At 37.5% G+C, this 17393-nt stretch overlaps 1 protein-coding gene across 1 annotated transcript; it reads right to left on the bottom strand.

The window, feature by feature from the left end:
* Positions 1 to 425: 425 nt before the first annotated feature.
* ptpn2a (protein tyrosine phosphatase non-receptor type 2a) lies at positions 426 to 13130 on the bottom strand. Its single transcript, XM_030159303.1, has 9 exons — positions 12911 to 13130; positions 10315 to 10405; positions 10107 to 10207; positions 9900 to 9998; positions 8518 to 8655; positions 8196 to 8405; positions 5326 to 5487; positions 3666 to 3868; positions 426 to 2140 (listed from the first exon to the last, which is right to left on the bottom strand). The coding sequence occupies exons 1-9, from the start codon at positions 12965 to 12967 to the stop codon at positions 1951 to 1953; spliced, it is 1251 nt and encodes a 416-aa protein (XP_030015163.1). The 5' UTR covers positions 12968 to 13130; the 3' UTR covers positions 426 to 1950.
* Positions 13131 to 17393: the final 4263 nt, after the last annotated feature.

Genomic DNA, 17393 nt, shown 5'->3' with positions numbered 1-17393 from the left:
TGGTGAGATATAGTAACTGTTCTATCAAATCACTTGTTTCAAATACATATTTTCACATTACTCTGATGTGACTGTAGTTATGACACTCCTAATGATGACATCAGTGTTCTGGTTCTTCTGGATGCGTTTATTCTGAAAGTACGCTGTCTCCTCCACTCACATGCATCCCACAGACAAAAGAAAATGAAATTACCACAGAAGTCAATATGAGCAGAGCCTCTTCTTGAAATATTGAATCAATTCCAGGAATCCATGGTGAGAGGACTCCAGTCTGACTGCATTGATTGAGCTCATGGTCAGAATGAAATTATGACTATAATATAGAGACAGCACACAGCGGGGAGGGCTGTGGGTGGACTTTATCTGACTTTTAGATGCTTTACAGACATGAGAGTGAAAGGAAAAAACAGACAAGCAGGCTTTGGTTTAAAAAAAAAATGAATGTTTTATTTAAGAATTATTTCATGTTTTGTTTACTTTTTCAAAACACCAACTATTATGTTCTCACTGCAGCTCAACAGTGTACAAAACTCCCCTGAAATCTAATGTGGAACCCAAGAATGAATGGAATGTAATGGTCAAACATATCGCTCCAAAGTTAAAGCCAGTGGTAAATAAGGTAGCCAACGTCTGACAATGACGACATTCCACCTCTGGAGTCGGTACATGCTAATGACACATTTGGTGTGCAATCAACTCTGACACAACTTATTGCATCACATGGCCACTCGGTATGAACTGGCCAATGCGACGCAGTGCAAACATGTTTTCATTTTATGCGAGAAACACAAACTGCTCTAATCTCGGAGCATGCATTTTTTCTTCTCCCTCACTTAAAGGCACATTAAAATCGTTCTTAACCAACAAACACACTGATCCAGAGTTGTGTTTGCTGCATCACTTGCTCCAAAACTTGGAGCTGAAATCCTGCTGCTCCAACTTGAACTGTACTATTACAACTTTAGTTTGGTCCCTGTCAATTAAAAATCAATTTTTGTGATACAATAGGGTTACAATTGCCAATGCAAAGCTACTGTGACTAGTTTTTTAATATTTGTGTCAGTTATGTGAAAGCTCTAACAGAAAATACATTCCACTTGGTTAGAGTAAAAACTTTTCATCGTTTCTGTGCCCCTTCCTCAAAGTGACAGCTCTGCTTTGGTTTCCTCGAGAACAAACAGTGGGATAACCTGAAAATACACACACATATGAACCCATCCAGTAGGTAAATACACACACTAAACAGTGAGGGACCTGGACAGCATGTATTATTTCTTGTGACAACCTAAAACGTGCTCGTATGACAGAAAATAGCAGTTTGAAACATCAGCAAGGCAGTTCCCCATGAAGAGTCCAGTCACACAAAAATATATATATCTGGCCGTACTGGGATGCCCTGCTAAATGTGAATGGAAGAACAAGTGGTGCTCTGGAAAACCTCTAAATGCATGCATAAAATGCAAAAAAAAAAATAAACATCCCATAGATGACCTCTAGTCTCTGGAGTCTTAACTTCCCGAATATTTATGATAGGATGGACAGTCGTTCTGAAATGTAAAACATGTCCACAGATGATCCACACACATCTGACCATTACAAATAAAGAATGAAAAAATAAACCTGTCAGATTTTTTTTTTCTCTTTGTACTGCACCTTTACTATGCTTCTTAAAAAGCAAATTTCTATGATACAGTACATTCATCAACAGTGACAATAAGGAGAGGAAATTAAATCATCGTGCTGGCACCAAGATCCTGAGATGTTACTATTTTTGTTAAGATCTTACATTAAAAATACACACACACACTCTTTTGATCTAGCGCTTCCACATTTTGACCTTAAGAAATAAATACCCTCAGTTATGCACATATTACCATCTAAATCTATTTAGAGAAGTACCTAAAACCAGGTACTGGTGCAAAATAAGAGTCAGGTTTAGTTGACCGTGTTTCACTGGGCGTACATCCAGCACACCAGCAGGCCGAAGGCCAACGCTGCCCCGGCGCCGACATTGAGCAGGATGGGCCTCCAGTAAAGCCACTTCTCTCGTTTTCGCTCCGAGTCAGTCAGTCTCTGTTTCATCTGCTGGACCTTCTGCGCTGTGCTGGCAATCCTCTCCTCACGGTGGCGCTTTCGGACACTGAAACAAGAGGAGGTTTAGGGGAGGTTGTTGGGAAAAGGAAAAATCCCATCAGTGTCATTTACTGATGATTCTGGTGATATTCACAGGAAACAACATGCACCAACAAGACAATGGCAGCATGAGGAAGCCATAGAGCTGAGCAGTGACGAAAGTACACCGATGTATTTTTAGACAACACATGATGGGGGAATATTGATTCAGTCTGACGTCTTAAAAACCCCAAAAAACTATTCAGCCTAAAACAAAGCACAGTGCAAGCTAAGTTTAAGTGTCCCTTATCAAAGTTTAAGTGAATTGTTTTCATTTAATTTAGTCAGAATGTCCTGCGATCAAGATCTCATTTCCAAGAAAGATCAGAGTACAACAGACATATTATACACATAATAAAATGGTTCAATCAAACAGAGCAGCAATCACAATGTGCAAAAACTAGTTCAAAACGGTTACAAGTGCTCTTTAAAATAAAAGCCGAAGCCAGCAGAGCCTTAAAGTGTCTCAGCTGAATAACAGTATCTAGTTTCAAACTGTTACAGGTCATTCCAGTAATATGATGAAAGAAATACTAGAAACTCGTGCTTCCAAGTTCAGTGTTAGTAGGAGTAATATTTCAAACCAGCTTCTCCTGTGACCTGGTGCGATGATGAAGGGTTCTGGACTTGAGTCAGGATGTTAAATAAATGGATAATTTTGTTAACAAATTTTACCTGTTCACACACTGCTAAAAATATGTACACTTTTGCAAAAGGGGAATGAGAAGTTGCATAGTTCTGCATTTTGTCAATACCTCAGCACAATATGTACAACACATGCACCTTGTTTTCCTAATTTCACCTGTACATATCCTATATTACCTGTATATATCCTTATTTATAGTATATATTTCTCATCTATAGTAAAGAGTTAGCTTTTGTTTATTTCAGTAGTTTCTGTAGTACTTTAGTAGCATATGTATATTCAGTATTTTATCCTGTAGCTTTTTGCACATGCCTACATTTTCAGTATTTTGTGTGATATTTTTATACGGTCTTTTTGCACTAAGTGTTTTTGCTACTAAACAGAACAGAGCTGGTAAACTGATTTTCATTGGTCCTGTGACAATAAAAATCTATTCTATTCTATTGTTAAGAGAATAAAAGAATAAAATCTGTACTTTTAATCTTTTCATCATCCCTTTTAAATCAGTCTCTTATAGCTGCTGAAAACTGACAGGATTATCAGACAGGCCTATTTTTATTTTGCAGCTCTATCTTTCCAACAAGAAGGAAAAAACAAGCTTTTTCTTTTGATCAGAATCCATTTTCGTACAAGTGCCTGTGATATCTGACATCATACTTAACGCCATTCAGACAACATAAGCTTTTGGTCCACATTACCCTGCATTAGGTCTGTGGTATGTTACAGGATCTTATACAGCAGATGGAAGTGATGCATGATGCAAACGTGAAAAGGCTGCATGAAAAGATTGCGCACAGCATGTAAACATTTTCATAAAATCCACATGGGGACGAGCTGTGTCACTTACTGCCCAAGGTTATCTGAAACACCGAGGTCGTGGATGACTGCCTCTCCCTCTGCCTGGTTGTCTTCTGAGTCGTCTTGTGGCTCGAGGCAAGGCCCTGGTTGTCCGTTGGATTTGCTGTCCTTGAGGTGAGGTCTGGGTGGAGGTGGTGGAGGGGGCAGATCTGGCTCCAGGTCATCTCTGGACATCAACGTCTGGTTGTTTTGCTTCAGGGGAAATAACATGGCAGCATAAAAATGTATTCTGTCCCAACTCTTGACATGAAAAGACACAAATATGAGCTTAGAAAAGGAGAAAGCACAACGATTCTGGAAATCTGTGATAGACTGTATGAGCCTTGTAGTTGGGAAGGAAGTCCCATCATGTACTAAAGTTTGTGTGCTGGGCATGTATCCTGAAGATTTTGCTGTCACCTTGCAGCAGTCATTACTCATTGACTTTGGACTTTTACAAGCCAGATGGATAATTGGACTTTTATGGAAAAGTATGGACATACCTTCTGTTGGTTTGTGGATAAAAGAGCTGGCTGCTATTTTTGCCTTGGAAAGGCAAACATATATTGTTAAAAAGAAGGACAAGAAATTTGCCTGTTTATGGGGTCTGTAAATGGCTTTCTTGAAAAATCACAGCTCTGTATGACTTGATTTCCTATTATGTGCTACAGTTGTACACTACTATTGTCTGATTACCTCCGCCAAGGAGGTTATGTTTTTGCCAGGGTTTGTTTGTTTGTCTGTTTGTTTGTTTGTTTGTTTGTTTGTTTGTCTGTCCATTAGTGTGCAACATAACTCAAAAAGTTATGGACAGATTTGGATGAAATTTTCAGGGTTTGTTGGAAATGGGATAAGGAAGAAATGATTAAATTTTGGTGGTGATCGGGGGTGGGGGGGCCCACGGGGGGGGCCACTGATCAGCCTTGGCGGAGGTCTGCGCTCTCCGAGTGCTTCTAGTTTTGTAATTGTATTGTCATTTTATTTTATTTTATTTTATTTATTTATTATATTTACTATTTCTATTTATCTAGAAAATCTTCAATTTCATGGTAATTACTTTTAAGTATGTATTTTCTGTATGTGTGGATTTATATTTTTCTGCCAGGATTGGGGTAATGTTATTTCTTTGTTCATCTGCAAAAGAACAAAAAAAAGGAGAAAGCACAGTTAATAAAATATATATTGGGAAAAAACCAAGACAAAGAGGGACATCGGGTGTAAAGTCTTGTTAACTGTCAAGCTGTCGAGTGGTGCATGGTGTACGCTGTAGTTAGGTTTACTGAGATACAGACAGGCTTTCACAAAAAGAAGTAGGAGGTATCTGTGAAATATGATGTGCTTATTAACTCTAGTTGAAGACTAGGAAAAATATTAAATTGCCTGAGATTGTGTGTTCATGTATAACGTTCTATGACACAAGAAGATGAACAGCTTCAGGTGACGACTTAACGTCTCTACTGCTGTGAATTAGGGCTCATTAACACAAAAGTTATTTTTATTCACTGTGTATGACGAACCCTCTGAGTGGTTCCTTGACCATCCTGCAGACTTAATCCTGCATGCCTTTCTCCATTGTGGCACCACTGGTCAAAAAACAGCTCATCAACGCCACCATACATTCTCCTACCAGCCTGGTGCATTTCTGTGGTGCAGGTTTGGCGATGAGGTACCTGGACTGAGTTGTTTGGCAGGACGAGCTTGGCCCCCTCAATCACAGCCATGTAGGAGAATCGGAGCTGGTCTGAGGTCTGGATCAGGCCCATGCGGTATTCTCTCATGTCCAGTAGCACCTTCTGTATGTCCACAGAAGATGGGTTCTGCCTCTTGTCCATCTGGAAGAACATCATCTCGTTCATATAAAATACAGTTTAAAAATAAAGACTGTAGAGATAAAGCAGGGTGGTCCGTGTCACTATCTTTGTTCATGGTTTTGAGCAAAATTTTTTCAGTTTAAAAGAGAAACTAAACCCCGAGACTTGATTTTCTCGATTCATTGGCCAAAGAATAAACACCATGGCTCAGGCAGTTTGGTTCAAAGTACAATATCATAGTGGATCTACTCTGACACACTATAAGATCATCTTCACATCAGTGTTCTACCTTCAATCAACAAAAATCTGGAAAATCCAAAGGCGTATGCATGTTTTCTTTAGAGATTTTATGTCAGCATTTAACACACTTCAACCCCATTTGCTTATTCAAAAGCTAAAGGACATGTGTTAATCATTTTATAGTTAATTGATTCTATTCTTTTTTTGCTAAAAGGACCCACCAGATAAAGGTAAATGACTCAACCAATAGCGAAACACTGCAGTGCAGGGTTACCACAACAGTGTTTCCCATTAATGACGCTCATTATGGTGCATTGCCACACTCTTACAATGATCCAAAAACATTGTGGAGAGCTCAATCATATTTCCACTAACTTTTAGACAAACTTGGAGCACAATGTCCCATGAAGAAAAAGAAACTAACCACACAAGTGACATTTGACAATATACATATGTAAACACACCTGCGCACAAAACACACAACTGAACCAAAGCCAGAAACAGCAGCCTCTGAAAACATGAGCCACGACTGCGACAGACAACTGAGTCTAAATGTTATCAGCAACATAACTGTCATTTGTTGTTAAAAAAACAAACAAATTATAAACAGAAATGTTATACATTAACATTTAAGTGAGAGTTACTCTAAAATCTGAGTCTGATCATTTAACTGCGTTTTAATTGTTAATAGGAAAAGAAACCAGGCTTCTTTTGCGAATTAATGGTTTTCAGTCAGAGTTATTTCTGGCATTAGTTCTGCATCAGAACATAACTGTTATTCTTTCATTCATTATCCTTGCAGGGCCTCTTTTTTTCCAGTTATCTATTTATGTCGGTTTCACAGGAACTGTCCTGTTCTCCTTGGAAGTCTTTCAGACCACAGCTCCCTCTCAGAATGAGTCAATACACTTTGGACTTGGGACAACCTCTCATTCCTGCACAGTTTTGGTATTAAATTTCACACTTGTTTCAAGATATCATGAGCTGGAGCCTTTGATTTATTATCCTAGAAGTGGTCCGGTATAATGTTATAGATATACGATTATTCCACACGGTAACAAATGTCAGACTAGAAGTGCACTCACACAGACACAGACCTCGCCTCCAAAAGGTCAACAGTCCACTCCTCTTCTTCTTCCATAATATAATTAAATCACAAACCAATACTTTCCTCCTTTTTATCACTTAGTACTACTGATTAACTGTTACCATGGTAACAAAGGTCTTCATCCTGAGTTGGTCTGGGGTTCTCCATTGATCAAGAAAGTGTAGAACAATTCCATTCTAAACTCCCTTTTATGGATCTACTGCCAAGAAATAGTGGGTTTGTCCTGCTTAGAGTTTGGGTCATTTCCTGTTTTGCCAATTTGGTTAAATCATAAACCAGTTTGATTTATTGAAAACCAACTGAAACAACATTGGTCATTATTCAGGTTGTGTGTTCTACATCAGCAACCTGATGCTGATGGCATCATGGCACTAAATCCAACTAGTTTTGTATAGGTATAGCAACATGATAACCTGATGAACATAATATTATTATATTTCATGTGTTGTATTGTAAATTACACAAACAGAAATGCTGCATGTGGCCTGATTTACTGATGAACCAAAGCCAACAACACAAAGGAGGATCAGATTTCAACAGACGAAGGGGGAAGACGTGCGTGTTGCGTTCATTCACTAGAAAGCTCATGTGCTTTTTAGGGCAACACGAGAGACTAAAACTGCACAGATATAGCAATGCGTCCACTTTGATGGTGACGAAGAAAATGTAGACGACGGCACCTGTAAAGACTGCAGGAAAATCTGATTGCGGCGCTTTAACCTGACACAGCCAGCCCTATATCAACAGCGCTGAAAACGATGCTACTTCATTCCTGTCTCTTCTCATTATTTAGAATTTTCTGGCAGTTGACAAACCAGCTTAGAGGTTTGTTACCGCTACCAAATGAACTGGAGGCACTACACTCTGAGTCACATACTTCTGTGGAATTGTGAGATGTTGCAGTAAAATCCAATAAATCAGTTCAGTCCAAACTGGTCTGGAAACTTTTACACCAAGTCCAACCCTATTCCTACTCATCCACCAATTTTCATGAAAATTGGTGCAGCACATTTTGCACAATACTGCCGACTGACAGACAGACAGAAGGCAAACAGAAGTGACAGATAACTTCCTTGATAGAGGTACATTTGAATTACTACAGAAATTGTGTAATTTCTAAGGCACTTACTCCAAATGTCTCCATGTAACATTCAAAGCCATCCAAATGCCGAACTATCAGATTATTTTTTCCAACATTTACGTGAGAGTACAAATACTAACATGACACAACACGTCTCTGTGCAGCTGTCATTATTGAGGTTTAATCCTAACATCAGCATCTTATATTATTCTCCTGCCAAAACTTGAATCTCTTGGGTAATATTTGAACTCTTTGCACCACAACTAAACATTACGCAACATTTCCCCTCCCCGCTCTCACCAGGACCAGGCAGGTGTCCACCAAAGCGAAGGTCCCTGAGCGTCCAATCCCAGCGCTGCAGTGCACCACTGAGGGCCCGTGCTCAGAGCCCAGCGAACCAGACTCCCGCACTCTGAAGAGGAAGCTGAGGAAGGAGGCGGGAGATTCAGGAACGCCGAAGTCAGGCCACGAGGTATAGTGAAAGTGGTAGATCTGCCTCGACTCCCCCGTCTATAACAGAAAACACACAACAGGGTTCTGCATGACTGACACCATTTATCTGTAAAGTAGCCACATGACTGATTTCAACCCACAAGATTTACAGTCTGTTGCTCATGCTCACCTTTATGTTTTGTAGTTCTAACACTCGGATTGTGTAACAGGTTTGGACCTCCTCTGAGCAAAGGTAGACAACAAACCCTGTATCTGTGAAAGGCATCTGTCTCTCCTTTGGAGTCGGCCAATACTGTGCACACTTCTCCTGTTGAGGGAAAAATAAATTAATTAACTCTGTCGTGACATGGGAAAGAAGGCAGCTGATGCTCTCTGAAGTCTTGCAGGCAACAAACACATGGCCTGGGTGTCAGTCATTCCAAAGAAATCAATAAATCATATGAATCCATCTTTACCAAGAAATATAAGGTCCCACACTTTTTACAAAACACTCATTATGTTACTGTCCCTCAGGGTCACTAAACTCAGCACTTTATTATTATTATTATTATTATTATTAACAACAGGACATTGTATCATGTTTCCACAGGTTATTGATAACCAGTGCCCTCAAAGCATTTCAACAAGTTTCTAGTTTTTATCCCAAAGATAAATGAGCATTCACATGTGTTTGATGATTTGTGAAGCCTTTTGCAGACAAAAGAATTGTATAAAATTGAGATTGTAATGACTGATGTCTTTTACAAGGGTGACAAAAGGGGGCTTTTGCATGTTACCAGGCTAAAAGTCACTCAATCTAATTTTTGGACAACCTTTAGCGTTTGGCATTGTATTAATAAGCTTATGCAATGTCAGAGTATTTTCTTTTAATCTAGAGTTACATTAATTATTGAAGTTTACTCCATCATGTCTCAAATACGCCCATGACATCAGTAAAGGGAAAAAAAATCCACTGATGTTCAGACATGGTCATTCAGTATATTCAGGTAGTCGGCTGACCTCATTTTATGGACACAACCTAGACCTGACCAACTGAAGCAACCCCAGATCATAACACTGCCACGACAGGCTTGGACTGTAGGCACTAGGGATGATGGGTAATCACTTCATCTTCCACTTGTCTCACCCTGAAGGACCATCACCTTGGAAGAGGGTCAATCTGGACTCATCAGACCACATGACCTTTTTCCGTTAAAACACAGTCCAGTCTTTATACTCTCTACAAACTGAGGGTTGTTTAAGAAATTAGAAGCTCCTCATTGCATCAGTTAAAAGGTTAAAGAACTGAAACACATTAATCACTGCAGTAATTATCCAGTGGAAGGATTCTAAACTAATTGCAGAGTTAAATCCTGGTGAGGACTTTTTTTTTTGGCTAGGTTGTATATTAAGACATTTGAACAAAGAGTGCATAGGTGAAAGTAGGGCACAGAACCAAACTAAATCTATGCAAAAGGTTCTGTTCTCTGAGAAAATCTTCAGAACATATTACTCAAAAATACTGCAGGAAAAAACACTTATAGGCAATGTAAGAAATAAATGATGACTCACAGATCCCTTTTCAATCACTCTGTTAAGCATTATAACAGCTTTGGAACATTGCTCCCAAATCATCAGCCAGAAATGACCACAGGTATTCCTCAAAGGACCCTGTGGGCAGCAAAACAGACAAATGCTTAGAGAATAATTGCAGCAAATCTTGTAAAACATTCATGTAGCCTGCAGATTTGTTCACACTGAAATCTAACCACACCTCACCTGAGAAAGAATGTAAGCTCTTTGGGCTTCCTCCACCATGACTAAACTTGCATTGATGTAGTCATTTTCAGAGTTTTCAAGTTTTACCCGACTGTGATCGTCTACAAACCAGAGGAGAGAGATCACAGAGCAATTACAGATAACAGGGATGTGGAGAAAATACTTATTTTCACAAAATTGCATTTTTTTTTTAATCTGTGATACTCACATGGGCTGACATCTCTGTAGCGGTTCAAATTCCGATTCACTGGAAGTTTTGCCACTTTGTAGGGATATTCATTGGCTTGGGTACGAATCTCCTGTTACAAGAAAAATTAATCAACAGGAAGTGTCATTGTAAGTTTATGGCAGAAATATAACTCGACTTGAGCATATAGGACTGTATAGTTCCTGTCTGTCTGGAGTGGTGACATGTAAAGCTAATTACATCACAATAACTTAACCTTTAAAGCATGATATATCGTTTGTGCTAGGTGCTGTCAGCGTACTATATCAATTGGAACTGTATTGTTGTCCACTGAGTAAAAGCAGATTCACTGGAATGATACATATCGTCCTTAGCACATACAGCAAACTGTGTCCTGCATTCAACATGTAATACTCCACTTTGACCTGGCTGTCATTTGTCAAATTGATTTACTGTGTTGGAGTGTGCTATTGCTTTAACCGCACATTGTTGTCATTGTATGCTGGGTGAGGCCAAGGAAGATTATATGAACTCTAAGGGACAATAGTTTAGTTAATGATTGTTTAGTTAATGAGTGACAAATTCAAGTATCACACAATAGAGTACTTTAGTCAACAGAGTAACCAAGAGGAATTCACAATAATCTACCAGTACATGTCAGATTAAACTGAATCAGATTCTCAGATGGTTTAGGCGCAGCTTGGATTCCAGTGATTTTGCTAAATTCATGTAAGACTTGAGCACAGATTAGCAGTATGTGCTGTTAAGCAGGTGATACGAATAATTTGGGACCATTATCAACATATCTCTGTGCAAAAATAAGAAAAAGCTGGAGCAGATCCACAATAAATGCAGTTGAAAATATTTAATTTTACTATTTGCCTGGTGTGGTTCCCTAAGAAGACGCATAAAATATGCAAAAAAAATAGTATGAGTAGAGTATAGATTAAAGTATAAATTGGTCATACTGGTTTGACAGTGAAGTCAAATTGTTACTGCCACACAGAAAAAACTCCATTAGAGCTCTGCCTTAAGTGAAATTATGTAAATGTTATGAATAAAATGAAACATAAAAGCTATTCAGAGGGCAGTGAAATGGTATTTGTCAGCATTTTACTGTTACAGATGTTTGGGGTTTTCTTTGATCAAGGTCTTTTTATTTTCAATTTTTAAATGTATAACAAGAAACATACAATTTGAACATGAAACTGTTGTATCCAGTTCCTATCCAACCGCACCCCCACCCTCTCTACCCACACCAAGTACTGGACCTTCATTAAGTTTACATACAGCCAGACATAATATACTTAGGTACAAAACTATATAAACCCCCTTCAAATACATGTACAGACACATATATATATATATATATATATATATATATATATATATACATACATACATATATATATACACACACACACATACATATATACACAAGTGCACTATTTATAAGTTCATATTATAGACATTTTTGTATTAATATTACTGCAATTTAGAACTGTACATGCATAAGTTTTGCTTCATTTGACCACCTTCATGTCCTGCTGAATAGCTTAATCTACAGTCATGCATCATGTTCTGCAAGACCCTATAATTGCATTTATCTAGAACTATGCATCTTTAAAAAGCCAATTTATGATTAGCTCAGAGATGCAACACTGTTTTCACCTTTGTCACGATGTATTTTAAAATGAATCCAAGAAAACTTTTATTATCTACCATAAGAAGCAGAGTTTTTTTCAACCGATAGAAAACTATTGTTCACAAACATTCAAAATCGACACATTAGGAAATAATGTGTTTTAAATGCACACAAAAAGGAAAACTATCTGCAAACTAAAGCTGTCAGACAAATGAAGCAGGGACAAAACTACAATAGTTGCAGGAGTATAGTTGCATGAATTACATGCATGATACTGCACCGTCATTGGGGCATAAAAAGCCTATGTTCTCTACCTCAGTTGTGATTTGTTATTTTAGGTTCTCTCGCTAAAATCTCTATTTTCATCTTATTAGTTGATCTCTATAATCTTATACCAATTACCCCAGCAACGAGTTACATAAAGAGGTACAAAATATATGCAAATGAGGAATTGTTTATTGTGCAACACCGGTATTTTGGTATAACTTAACAGGTATCATTTGCTAAAAACCTCTCCAGTTACACGGCGGGGTTTTCCTCTGGCTAGTGGCTGCACTGTTAACGGAGTCACAGCCGAAGTCAAACCAGAACAAATAAATTTATAAACTTAGTGCTGGGCTCTTTTAGACAGCTGGTGGTAGAGCACATGCGATTTTCTCAGGAAGTCCTGATGAGTTCTAAGAAACTGCAGCTGACGTCTGTTAGCGTCAGCCAGCATTAGCTAACCGAGCTCAACTATGAAAACTGTGCCGCTGCTGCACATTTCCCACCCACGGAAGTCACACACTGCTGCTGCTTTCTCAACGCTTTCACATACACATACTGAGACAAAGTACATAAGTTGCTAAATATCTGGCTCTGAACTAAAACTAACCGCCGGAGCTGTTTAAGTGGGTAGCTATCAAATTAGCCGGCTAACTAAGTTAGCATTCGATCGCCATAGAAACACGAGAGGCCCAGTGTCCGACTTACATTGTAAAGGTTTTGCCATCTCCCGGACGAGTCGATGTCCTCAAATTCCTGCTCCATTGTGTCGTGCTAGTGCCCCGAGACACTTACTGAGTGATCACAGAGTGTTTACGGCACCGTTCTCCAAGTTAGTCCTGTCTGTGAGCCATCTAAACAGCGGTGTGCGTAACCCCGGGGATCCCTGCGGGGAGTCGGTCCGCTGCCTCCGCACGCCGACCGAGGTTACCAGTCACGTGTCTGTCCCAGCCAATCACAAAACAGGACGCTGTTACGCACGTCAGTACTGGCCCGTGCAGCAGACAGATGACAAGATGCACACAAGGACACTTAACCCTTTATGTCTTTATTTAGAGATGCAAATGAATTCTAGGTATCTGGTAAAACAGTAAAAATAGGTAAAAGTGACACAACATGACACAAGATCTAGAGCAGGGGTGTCAAACATGCGGCCCGGGGGTCAAATGCGGCCCGCCAAAGGGTCCAGTTCGGCCCTGGGAGGTTTTTGCCAAGTGCAAAAATCCCACAGTCTGTAATTGAATTAAGGAAAAAAAAAAAAAAAAATTTGCTTGAGTTAAGGAAAAAAATCTTGAATTAAGCAAAAAAAAAAAAAAAAATCTTGAATTGAGCCAAAAAATAAAATCTTCAATTAAGTAAAAAAATCTTCAATTAAGCAAAAAAAAATCTCAAATTTAGCAAAAAATCTTGAATTAAGCCAAAAAATCTTCAATTAAGTAAAAAAAAAAATCTTCAATTAAGTAAAAAAAATCTTGAATTATGTAAAAAAAAATCTAGAATTAACAACCTAATTTTTTTTTCTTTGTTTTAGTGCAAAAAAATAACAGTAAATTATGAAAATATTTTCATTTACAAACTATCCTGTAACACTAAAATGTGAATAAACTGAACAAATATGAACAACCTGAAATGTCTAAAGAAAATTCAGCACAATTTGAACTCTTTTCTGCCTGTTCCTCAGTGTTTAGTGTCTTTGTAGATCTAATCTATAATGCACATGGAGAAATGATAAGTTGAGGAATAATATTGTTAAAATTGCACTAAATTGTCTTACGTTTTTAATTTAAATTTCAGTTTTTTCTTTTTTTTTTTTTTTTTTTGAATAGTTTATAAAAGTAAGTATTTTCATAATTTAATGGGATTTTTTACACTAAAACAAGGACAAAAATTTGGAGTTGTCATTATTTATAGGTTATTATGTTTTTATTTTTCTGGTCCGGCCCACTTCAGATCAAATTTAGCTGAATATGGCCCCTGAACTAAAATGAGTTTGACACTCCTGATCTAGAGGTTTATTTTAGATCAGTGGTGTCAAACTCATTTTAAGGGGCCACATTCAGCCCAATATGATCTCAAGCAGCTGTAAATAAAAGACCAGTAAAATAATAGAGGGGTGTCCAATCCTGGTCCTCGAGGGCTGGCATCCTGTATGTTTTAGATATTTCCCTCTTCCAGCACACCTGATGGTTGTCAGGCTTCTGCAGAGCTTGATGAAAGGCTTTTCATTTGAATCAGGTGTGTTGGAAGAGGGACTCTGATCTAAAACACGCAGGATACTGGCCCTCGAGGACCAGCGTTGGATCCCCTAGGCCAGGGGTGTCAAACTCAGATCCTCAAGGGCCAGTATCCTGCATGTTTTAGATGTTTCCCTCTTCCAACACACCTGATTCAAATGATAAGCCTATCATCCAACTCTGCAGAAGCCTGATAACCACCGTCAGGTGTGCTGGAAGAGGGAAACATCTAAAACATGCAGGATAACCGACCCTTGAGGACCAGAGTTTGACACCTGTGCCCTAGGCTATTACTGTAATAGCCTATAAATAATGAGAACTCTAAAAATTTCTCTGGGTTTTAATGCAAAAAGTTTAAATTAAATATGAAAATATTTATATTTACAGCTATCCTTTCACAAAGAATGGGAATAACTTGACCAACCTGAAATATCCATCCATTATCTGAAATATCTTAAGAAAAATAAGTGCAATTTGAGCAATATTATGTCATTTATACATGCAAAATTTTGGAGTTTGAAACTAAAATGAATTTGACATCTTTGACTACATTTTGAATATCTTCAGTAGAATTTTTGCATTTTGCAAATTCATTTGTGGGCCAGATAAGAAACTTTGGTGGGCCAGTTTTGGCCTGTGAGCCTTTTGTTTGACACACCATGCTTTTATACTGCACCAGTAAATGATTTTGGCCAGTCTGTTTGTTGGACATATGTTGGTATGACAATATTTTGACATATCTGTTGATATGTGTGACTTTACATGTTTTTAGGACAGTAATTTTTATAGGGATTCAATGTTGCTAATACAATGAGTGAATTGATAATGTATTTGTAATTGTAAGAAAAATAGGAAGAGTTAAAAATTAGTAGTAAATCATGGTTTTTTTTATGAATAATTTCTTTTTCAAAAAAGTCTTTTAAGATCCCATTGAAAATCAGCCTAGAATGTTGGCACATGTACACAATGAACAAACACATAATTACACAAGTCTGAACCACATAATTACAAAAGAAGCTCTGTTTATGTTAGCAAACACATTCAGTAGCTCAAATTTGAAAGGGAGACACTTAACTATTAAACTATAAAAAGTCTGACATATTAACCATCTGAATAAAAAGAAAAAAATTAAAGTTTCAGATTCTGCCTAAATATAAAGATATTCATGTAAAACTGTAAATGAAGTTTAATCTTCAAATTAATTTAGTGGATACTTTTATTTAAAATTGCATGGTTATAAAGTCCTGCATACACACAGAGAGATTTTAGTAAACATACAGTACTTGGTAAAAGGTACACACAAGGACATAGCATACACACCAAACATATGTAGAAACTGCAGCTTTTTTTAATGACTGTGACATGATTAAAATTGTCTGAAAATCCTCACATAGCTGGCCAAATTGCAAATCAGTGTTGATTTTCTATCTTTAATAGCATCCAATTTGATGCAATTATAGAACAAGCAAATCAAATTTCTTGTTAATATATGATAATCATGACTAAATTGTGTATAAGTAAAGGTTGATGTGCCAAAAACAGTGATATTTATCTTTTCAGTGAATATTTAAGCGCTAGAAGACTGTGCATACTTCTGTATAGCAATACACATAATAGTACTTGTAGCAGCTATTTGTCATCAAAATTAAATCAATTTAAAAGTGACTGAACTTAAGACTTTAACATAACTCAAATAACCACTAGATGCACCATGGGTTTGTGGTTTACGCAGTCAAAACACAATGTCCATATCATAGATGTAGTTCAAATGGTTTATTTTCAAGATTTCGCAGGCAAACAACAACTAAGGCCTTTTGTCATGTCTCTCCTGCTCATCCTGTCTGATCTTCTGTGTGTCTGGTAAAAAACCATAGGCCCACCCAGGTGCATGCTGCTCTATCTTTGTGCTCCCTATTTATAGCCAGGTGCCCACGGTCTAAACCAATAAGAAAATACAAAACAAAAAGGTGCTAAATACCAAAGAATGAAAACAATAACCATAAAAATTAAAAAAATATATATATTCTAAATATTAAACAAACAAAAAATAAACAAAAACAATTAGCAAAAAAATACTAAGTTAGTAAACAAAAAAGGTAAATTAACTTTAAACAAAAAACTAAACTGACAAATAGCTCCTACAGTACTACTACTACTACTACTACTACTACTACTACTACTACTACTACTACTAATATATGGATTATTAACCCTTTCATGCACAAATTATGAGAACCTTAATCAAATTTTTTTTTCTGAGTGTTTTTATTCCTCTTTAGGCATGAAAAAAACGATGTGATTGAAAAAAAAAAAAAAAAAAAAAATTCTTATGAACCTATTTTTCATGAAGTTGCAAAAATGTCCAATCAGCTGGACACCACACGTTTAATTTTTGATGCACAGAAACATGTATTTACTGATAAATTGCGTGAAAACTTTGGGGAGGGCTTGTGATTCTGGGGGTTTATGCTCAGGAGACGTCTACATAATGTTACCAATTCATGTCAGAAAAGATATGTAGTGTCTTAAAACTTTAATAAAGTTATGTGTAAAAAACAACAACAACAACAACAGCAACAACAACAACGAAAAGAACAACAAAATCCATGAATATACAAGAAAACAGCTGTAGAATAGCTGTCCACTGTAGTGACCAGTATACATGAAAGGGTTAAACTATTTTGGGGGATCATTCTGTGCAGAAATTGACCAAAGTATTAAAAAAAATATTTAAATAGAAATGTAAAAATCCTGATTAATATAATTAACATAATAACTGTTATTTAACACCAATTATGAACAGTTCCCTCTTCCGTACTAATTATTTAGTAGTTAAATAACGTCCAGAAGAGGGCAACCAGCTGCCGTTACACGAAGAAGAGGAAACATTAGAAGAAGAAGCAGCAGCAGCAGAAGAAGAAGGTTCAATGTGACCGCGCCCCCTGTGGTCAACCGTG

The sequence above is a fragment of the Sphaeramia orbicularis genome, chromosome 16 (assembly GCF_902148855.1).
Source record: "Sphaeramia orbicularis chromosome 16, fSphaOr1.1, whole genome shotgun sequence".
Lineage (NCBI taxonomy): Eukaryota > Metazoa > Chordata > Actinopteri > Kurtiformes > Apogonidae > Sphaeramia > Sphaeramia orbicularis.
Note: the sequence above shows the minus strand (reverse complement) of the source record. Positions and strands in the feature narration are given on the sequence as shown.